The sequence below is a fragment of the Stigmatopora nigra genome, chromosome 7 (assembly GCF_051989575.1).
Source record: "Stigmatopora nigra isolate UIUO_SnigA chromosome 7, RoL_Snig_1.1, whole genome shotgun sequence".
In the NCBI taxonomy this organism is placed as follows: Eukaryota; Metazoa; Chordata; class Actinopteri; order Syngnathiformes; family Syngnathidae; genus Stigmatopora; species Stigmatopora nigra.
The window spans coordinates 3,743,093-3,752,617 of record NC_135514.1 but is presented as its reverse complement, the minus strand read 5'-3'; the positions used below and the strand labels follow the sequence as shown (position 1 = coordinate 3,752,617).

Genomic DNA, 9,525 nt, shown 5'->3' with positions numbered 1-9,525 from the left:
GTAAATCATTTGTCTATTAGCTCTGTGACTGTGACAGTTGATATTTTACTGTGACAATGTGTTTTGTGTTAATAGTTCTCATGTCGTTTTTCTGAACCGCTTTATCCTCATTAGGGTGCGGAAGCCTCTCCCAGCTGTCTCCGGGCCACAGGCGGGGAACACCCTGAATCATTGTATATGATTTTTTTTCAACACAACAGGTTGTCTTTAAATACTTTTCATGTCTTCTAACATTTCATAAACTACCCAGTAAATTGCATGAATGTAATATTTTGAACAGGTATTAATACTGCCATGCCATCAACTTTTTTTTTGTTTTAAATTATTTATTGGTTCAATGAATGAACACAATTTCTTGTGTAAACTCACTTAAACATTTTTTGACAGAGAAAATTCAGTAACGAGCCGAATAATGGAATTATCTGATTAGACTTTTCACTTAGCATTGATTAGTGGGAAATCTTAAAGCTTGTGGATGACTTGAATGCAAAAGAATTATTTAAAGGAACTTATCATGGTTATTTTTTACTTCCATTTTGTATCCAATGTAATCCCACGATAAGTGCTCCATCCAATGTTGTGAGGACTTCTGGATTTCTTTTCTTAGTGTCCTCCCACATTTTCTGTCCCCGACAGCTGGAAATCTGTAAGATAACTTCACTGGTTATTTCTCGGTATCATATCATTGTTTGGATTTTTCTGAAGTTGTGCTGTGACCTGTGTCAGAGTCTGCTCCAAGTAAGTCAGAACGCAGGGGGGGTTGGACTCCCCTAGGTCACCGCTTCTGCTTATAACTTATTTTATTATAGACAGAGTATCTAGGTGCAGCCGAGATGTTGCTTTTTCCAGATGCTTTGCCACCAAGGGTGAAGCGGTCAGGATAAAATCATCATCATCACCTCCAAATTTGAGACCATGGTCCTCAATCAGAAAAAGTTGACATGCCCTTTCCAGGACAAGGATGAGGTCATTTCCCAAGTGAATGAGTTTAAGTATTATCTTGGGGTCTTGTTTACGAGTGAGGAAAGACTGGAGCGGGAGATCGGCAGGTTGATTGTTGCAGCCTCAGCCATCATCAGAGTCTACATCGGTCCACCGAGGTAAAATAAGAGCTGGTAGGTATTTACGTTTCTACCCTCACCTAAGCTCACAGGCTGGTTATGTAGTAGACAAAAATTTTAGCAAAGAACCAGGGACATAACCCATCGACCAAGTGGTTAGTGTGCCGGCTTCATAGTATATATATACAGAGATATAAAAAAATAGTAATAATAATAATAATTAATATATATATATATATATATATATATATATATATATATATATATATATATATATATATATATATATATATATATATATATATATATATATATATATATATAATTATTATTATTATTACTATTTTTTATATCTCTGTATATATATACCTCTGTTGGTCTATTTCAACCCCTTGTAGGATAAAGTAAGTCTTATGCTTTAACTACAGTAAAGACATACCTCCTTTTATGGAAATTGATTGGAAATTAAATGGAATGGCTGGGGGAAAACTCACTTGAAGTAAACAATTTTAAACATGAAAACCTCCGAATGAAATTGTAATAACATAAGATGCTTTGGGTGGATTGGCCCAACGTTTATTACATATAGTCTTAAGAGATGATACAACTAATATTCTAACAATAACATCATATTTGGAACCACATACAGGACATTGAGCACAGAAAACATTTGTTCCAGAAATTAATTATGAATCTAACAATGAAGAACATGATACAAACTGCATTCACATTTACCCTAAAATATGAACAATATGAATTTTGACCTATTTTTGGATGTTTTTTGCTGATCTACAAATATAGGCATCGGTATCGGCAAAATATATAAATCTGTTCTAACCCAATCAGAAATAAAACGGCAACATCAGGACATTCCTATCTCTAAGAGGACATTTAAACTATGTTCTAAAATCAACAACATGCTTTTGTGGGTGTATATTTTCTCTATTTACATCTAAGAATATTTACAGAATAGCAGCACAATCACAAAAAAAGTGACATTTGCCTCGCATTTTTTCGAACGAACTACACACAAGATAACAACCGTAATTGATAAACAATCAAAGCCACCATTCAAATTACCTTGAAAGGATCTTGATACTTACAAATACACCCTATTAATTCACACAGATTTTATACAGTAATAATACCTTTTCCGAATAAGTTTGCGGGAAAAATGGGGAGTCTTGAATTTTATACCTTGTTTTCCACCCCAAATTTACAAATCAAATGCTTTACACTAAGTATTGGCATCATCCAAATAGCTCAAACCCTGCATTAAAATCTTTATCAGGAAATAGACTAGAACACAGAGGTAAGCAATCTATTACATTCCAGACACTGTTAGAGTCTGCATTCTCCATCAGCGTGTATAAAAATTGTTTTGTTCAGAATACTCGACATTTCAATAAATAAAAAGTAAAACATAGAGACATGAGATTAAAACAATTCAGATGAAACATCTGGTGTACCACAAAAATGAGCCAAATACCAAAGAATTACAATAGACAGTAGTTGCAGAGCATTGGTGATTAAAATGTTTTGTCCTACCATCGCCTAAATACAAGCCCTCACGATTGTAAAATATCTGAAGTACCAGTGGCACTTTTGTATACATTGGTCTTCAGTCCCAATGTATACAGTACAGTACATACAAAACTATTTACAATTGCTTTCACACCACTGTACAATTTAGTGCAGGGGCTACTTTTAGGCCTAAAGGCATATGGTCCCCCTCAAGTACCAAACAATTTGCCCATGGGCCTTTTCTAAAAATAGCCATTGCAATTTTCTAGGGAGTGTTGTAGGAGTGCTGCAGAAATAACTGACTTTTTCTGACTATATGCACACAAAAAAAATGGACTAACCAAAGAATACACGTTGAAAGGGGAAAAAATATAACTCTTGCGAGGCATTCATTTTTATTTTCTGTTTGATATTTAGGCTAATTGGGACCTGATGAGTGTATAAAAACAACGATTTATCTTTTTACATGATGTAGTTTCTGAGAAAAATGATGATCACATCATAAGTCGACGCCAGGACCGTTTAGTTCAGAATTTAACATTGTAGTCTTTAAAAACCAAAAATGTGATGTCCATGCAGTTTTTTTGTTCAGCCAGCCTACTTTGCATGTTTATGTGATGTGGGGGGGACACCAGAGTATGCAGAGAAAACCCACACAAGTCCGGAACGAACATGCAATCTCCACATTGTCACCTGCAAGGGCAACATGCTAAGCACTCGGTGGCCAGACAAACAAACATTATACGTTAAAAGTTCATTCTTCTTCCGTACCACGCATCTTTGCAAAGGTTGCGGGGGTCGACGGACCCTACCACAGCCGACTTCAGGTGAAAGGCAGAGTACACCCTGGATTGGTCATTAAGAAGCTTCTTATAAGCTAAACGAACATATTTTTGATTCGTTAGATTACATACCATCCCTGGTGGTCTAGTGGCTAGGATTCGGTGCTCTCACCACTTCGCCCGGGTTCAATTCCTGGTAAGGGAACTCCCCTTCTCACCAATTTAGTGATATATGCAGCTGTGTATGATGACAACAAAGGCTTTTGATTTGGTAAGTATTCACAAAATGAAAAAGAAGTACATTTGAAAGCACACTTACAGCTTTTTAGTGGAAAAGCATCTATGAAATATCCAAAATTCAGGGTTGTCACTGTGTTAAAATTCCTTTCTAGTTTGAGAGTTAGCATAGAGCATCTCAAAAGTCAAACGTTGGTGCAGTTGGTTGATGGTGGTGTGTCTGGCTTGCTGCGAAGTTCCTTGATCTCATTAAACAGCACATCTTCTGTGCCAATCTTGCATTTAAATACTTGCTTATAAGCTTTCCTGAAGTTTTCTGACAGGAAAGCATAGATGACTGGGTTGACAGATGAGTTGCTGTAGGCCAGGCAATGAGCGGCAATTCGCAGTACAAATGAAGCCTGGTTCAAAGGGAAGGTCCCAAACTCTGCCCAGAGGTGAACCACGTGATGAGGGAGCCATGACAGGCAAAACACCACCACTACAACCAGCACAGTCTGAGCAGTCTGAGAAACACCACATGAGGAAAAAAGAACACAATTGTGTTAATGTATTGTGCACACCAACAGTGAAGTGAGGAAATTTAGCTTTATAAATGGACAGTTTAGGATTTTTCAGTCATTAAAATTGTGTAAGTTCTTACAAGAAGCACATTTTGCTTACTTTTAACAATACTAATTCAATCCATTACTATCCAATTGAGGCTCATGAATTTTAAAGACTTTTCAAATCTGTAATTGGAATGAAAAAGTCAGCAAGAAATGTAAATTCAAATTCATAACCGTCATCTCAGGCTGAGTAATATTCAAAGTGAATGTCAAATGTGTAAAAGACAAAAAGTTGGATGTACTGTCTTGTAGTTGGCAACCAATTACCATTTATCAAAAAAATGTGTAAAGAATGTTGAAAATGCACATATGTAATTCAAAGGTTGGAAACTGAAAGCATATTTTTAATGGCAGTCCAAAGAAAGCTAAATGCAATTTTATGCAATACTTTTTCTCACACAGAAGTACGAGTAATCAAATAGAGGATAATTTTGCCCGGTTTTATCAGAAGTAGCCACTACACTACTTCCAGACTAATTAGTTGCCAATGTGGCATTAAAAAGCTTGAAATAATGTGACACTTCATTTTTGCCCAAGAGTATTTGTTCATATCTGCCAGATCAGATACATACATCATTTTAAAGTCCATCTTTGGTGCAAAATCACAGACACAATTTTTAAACACTGGGAAGCAAATGACTAAGAAATAAAATAAAAAGAATGTCCGCCCTTATTCTTATATGGTTTTGATGCATGTTTGTAGAACATAATACTACAAAGAAAGAAGGACGTGTTGAATCGGAACCTCGTTTCAAGTTCACGCCATGCGTGACCGGACGTTTGGTCGCTGGTCTTTTAGTTGCCGGTCTTTTAGTTGCCGGTCTTTTTGTCGCCGGTCTTTTGGTCGGCGGTCTTTTAGTTGCCGGTCTTTTTGTCGCCGGTCTTTTGGTCGCCGTTAGGATTAGGGTGAGGGTTAAGGATAGGATTAAGGTTAAGGTTAGGGTTAGTGTTAGTGTTAGGGTTAGTGTTAGGGTTAGTGTTAGGGTTAGTGTTAGGGTTAGTGTTAGTGTTAGGGTTAGTGTTAGGGTTAGTGTTAGGGTTAACGTTAGGGTTAGTGTTAGAGTTAGGGTTAGTGTTAGGGTTAGTGTTAGGGTTAGTGTTAGGGTTAGTGTTAGGGTTAGTGTTAGGGTTAGTGTTAGGGTTAGTGTTAGAGTTAGGGTTTAATATCTAAGTACATTTGACAACCATAACCCTAACCCTAACGGCGATCAAAAGACCGGCAACCAACAGGGACCAAACAGCCGCGACCAAAAGCCTGGCGACCAGAAGACCAGCGACCAAACGTCTAAGCACCTTTTTCCTGCCGTCAAGTTCAGGACATTAATATATCTTTCCCCATGTTTTTCCCAAGCATGCTTTATGGACTTTTGTGCCCATTGGTAACAGTCATGCTGAAGAGTAAAATACCCTAACCAAGACTGTCTCAAGCAAGTTGGAAGTATAGAGTTTACTATTGTTTAGAAACATACTCAGTTTGATTACAGAATGTAGTTTACGAGGCATACCCAACAACCTTTTTTTAGACTGTTAAGAGACAGTCAGTCAATATTGACTTTGAATTATTTTCCAGGTTTGATACAAACATAGCCATGGAGACGTTCCCTCTCTGTTCGAAAGTTTTTTAACAGGTCTTTGTCTGGATAGCCTCGTAAAATGTTTCCAGCCTTACCATAAAACATGGAGAGTTATTCCGAACAAATTTAAAAATCACAGTCAGATTTATATTCATTTCACATCTCATCCCTTCTCACCTTTCACTGTCTCTAGGTTAAACGTGCTCTTAAATATTTCATTTCCTTTTATCTCATTGGTCACACTTTTTGGAGGCTATATAATTATTTTCATAATACAATATCAATGATGCAGTATCACCTAGCAACTATATAAACAGAATACTTTTGTTTTACCTGGAATTTTTCATTAGCCAAAACAAAAAAATGACCATGCTCACAGAGGGTCTTACAATTATCTTCACTGTGGTCGTATATGTTTTGGGGCATTTGCAAGAGAAGGTGTACATTCTTTATTGGTTGTCATTTGCATTTAACGAGTTCACAAACAGCCATTGATACGTTTAGTTGCAATTAGGAGGCCACAATTATACTACAACACATGCTTTGTTGGACCAAACCAAAGTACCAATGGAAAGGGCCTCTCTAATACAGCAAAACATTTTTGGAAAAACTGGCCAAAGACTGATTTTTAACCCAAGGCCCCATGTATCTGCAAACTAGACACATAGACTGCCACCTGTCAAAATCTTATCTTTGAGCAAGACAAAATGAAAATCAACTCTAAAATATTCAGTCAGAAGCACACCTGTGAAATAATGATGCATTTAAATGAGTATCTCATTATACCACACCTGAGAGAAAAATTACTTCACAAATTTTGACTGATTTCTGGAGTATACTGGAGGGGAATATGCCTTTTGTGTAGAAAGGAAAAGATAATTCAGTGAGATAATTGCAAAATACATGTGCACAAATACTACATTTTTGTCATTATTAATGTTTAAATTAAGAATACAGCCAACAGGATTCCATCAAAGTTCATTCATTCATCATTTTCTGTACCGCTTACCCTCATAAGGGGTTACGAGAGTTGCTGGAGCCTATCTAACTACAACTAATCGCAGCAAAGTTAGACAAAATAATAAATTATCAGTGACCTAAATTCATGCTTATGTGATGTAATATCGGAGCGTGAAAAGTCGTCTGTCTCCTCATGCCCTGTGATTGGCTGGCCACCAATTCAGTCAGCTGGGATAGGCTCCAGCACCCCGCGATCTGAATTGTGAGGCGGACTTGCTCACCACTGTGAAAAGAGATGTTGTACTACTTCCTAAAAGAATTTGATCACAAATAGAACTTGAGTTACACCACAAATAATAGTGGCCAATACTGAAATACTGATCATTTCATTTCTTCTTATCAGGCCAAGCATCAAATATCATCATTAATTGCAGTGTACAAACTTGTTGTGCCTTGTATTTTATTACCTAAGTCAAGGGTGTCAGACTTGGGTTGGTTCGCGGGACGCTTTAACGTCAACTCGATTTCACCTGGGCCGAACCATTTTAGATATAATATTTAGATTTTTTTGTATAAATGGAAAAAAAGAACTGGATTAAAAGTCCTGAATATTACTTTTTTTCATCGATCTAAAACAATGTTTATTTGAAGTTTTTTTAATATATATTTTTAGATTTTTGAACCAAAAACACAGAAAATGGATTAAAAATTTACAATTATTGATTTAAAAGGAGGAAAATCAGGAAGTTTAATATACATCTATACTCTTCATTTTAATTTGATCCTAAAACAGAAAGTCGGCACTCATGATTTACTTTCCCGGGCCACACAAAATGATGCAGCGGGCCAGATTTGGCCCCCGGGCCGCCACTTTGACACCTGTTACCTAAGTGTTGGGGAAATACTGATCACCCCATCTCAATTCAGAAGTCATATAATACATACCTTTTTCTTTGATGCCTCAGACTTTTTGGACATATTTCTCAGCTTTTTGTGCAAGTGTTTTAAAACCTGCAAACAATAATGTACAGGTAACATAAGTAAAATATATGATTAAAACAAACACCCACAAGTCAATGGTCAATGTGAATTTTTACTTACCTTTGAATAGCAAAAGGTAATGAGCAGAAGAGGCAAAATGTACCCAAAAACAAAAGTGCAAACCACATAGACTTTTTTCTGGTTTTGGTCAGCCCACACTTCCCAGCAAAATGTTAGATTTCCTCCCCCATGAAAGATATTCTGGCAATACATGATAGGCGCTGCCATAGCCAAAGAAAGAATCCAAATGACCACCACACCAATGATGGCATGTTTGGCAACCCTTATAGTGGAAGATTTTCTGGCGTGCACAATGGCCACATATCTGTCCACTGACATGGCCGAGAGAGTGAAAATACTGACCAACATGGACACTGTGAAGAAATAGTGGATGAATTTACAAATGAATGCTCCCAGGACCCAGGTAGGCAATATGTAGACAGTAGACTGGAATGGGACGCAGAAGAGAAGGTAGGACAGATCCGCGATGCTCAGGTTAAGGATGAAGATATTCGTGGTACTGCGTGGTTTCCCTGGTTTGCTTCGGGCCATTACCGTGATCACTATAGAGTTACCAAGCACACCAATGACGAAAATGAGAGAAAACACCACTAATGTGATGAAATTATCCATTCCGATTCCGAAGAGAAGTTCCTCTTCATCTGTTTGGTTGAGCTTCCACGAGTCTTCCAGAAACCACAGCGATTCCGTAAGATTCATGTTGACTTTTAATCTTCCTTGTGTTGTCCTTCTTTTGTATCTTTGCTGGAAAAGATGCTGTCCGGTACAGTGCGTCACGTCAGGAGGGCACCCTCAAATATAATTCACAAGTGGGGATGATATTTTAACCTTCCAAATATCTTTGGTGCATTAATTAGCCATCGATTTGTGAGTCTCCAAATCCACACCTGATGCGTCGGCGCACAGACGCGCGTAACCACTCGGAGGTTTTTCTTTTCTGTTCATGCACTTTTCCCACCCCACGTTATATCATGGGCTGTCCAGACCGTACACGTCATAAATTAGCATAATTGTCATGTATTCGGGAATATGAAATAACTATCCGAGTGCTTAATTCATGACAATGTCATTTTCTAGGCTATATAGTATTTAACATGGAATTGTGCGTGTTGAGTCATTTATTTATTCATCCATTCAAATGTCTCATCTCATTTTCTTAACTGCTTTATCCTCAAAAGGGTCGCAGGGGGTGCTGGAGACCATCCCATCTGAATTCGGATTGCAAGGCAAGGCACACCCTGAATTGGTGGCCAGCCAATCGCAGGGCTCAAGGAGATAAACAACCATTCACGCTCACACTTATTCATCGGGGCAATTTTGAGGGTCCAATCAGCCCACCATGCAGGTTTTTGGAATGTGAGAGTGCCCAGAGAAAACCCATGTAGGCCCAGGGAGACTATGCAGACTCCACACATGTGGACTGACTTGGATTTGCAGGGAGACTATGAAGACTCCACACAGATGGACTGACTTGGATTTGAGCCCACGACCCCCACTGTGATGCCAAGTGCCAACCACTCACCCACCGGCCCGCCCCGATCCTGTTTTTAAAAAAAAATTGATAACTTTTTAAAATATTGTAACTAATTGTGGGCACTGCAAATGGCTAGCAACCATTTCAGGGTGTACCCTGCGTACTACCCATTGTTGGATAGGATAGGATCCAGCACCCCCGAAACTAATTTGGCCAATTTGCTGGAAAAAAAAAATTAGGGAC

General features: G+C 38.0%; 1 protein-coding gene across 1 annotated transcript; it reads right to left on the bottom strand.

Moving 5' to 3' along the window:
* Positions 1–1,621: 1,621 nt before the first annotated feature.
* galr1a (galanin receptor 1a) lies at positions 1,622–8,725 on the bottom strand. The gene is made up of 3 exons (XM_077720389.1): positions 7,848–8,725; positions 7,692–7,757; positions 1,622–4,110 (listed from the first exon to the last, which is right to left on the bottom strand). Exons 1-3 carry the CDS (start codon positions 8,505–8,507, stop codon positions 3,790–3,792), a joined length of 1,047 nt encoding a protein of 348 aa, XP_077576515.1. The 5' UTR covers positions 8,508–8,725; the 3' UTR covers positions 1,622–3,789.
* Positions 8,726–9,525: the final 800 nt, after the last annotated feature.

Bases quoted from the DNA above. Each gene is read 5' to 3' on its own strand.
- galr1a (XM_077720389.1), bottom strand. From the start codon at position 8,507: ATGAATCTTACGGAATCGCTGTGGTTTCTGGAAGACTCGTGGAAGCTC. The intron at 7,758-7,847 runs GTAAGTAAAAAT...TATTGTTTGCAG, and splicing joins TTACCTTTTGCTATTCAAAG to GTTTTAAAACACTTGCACAA. The intron at 4,111-7,691 runs GTATGTATTATA...GGTGTTTCTCAG, and splicing joins CTGAGGCATCAAAGAAAAAG to ACTGCTCAGACTGTGCTGGT.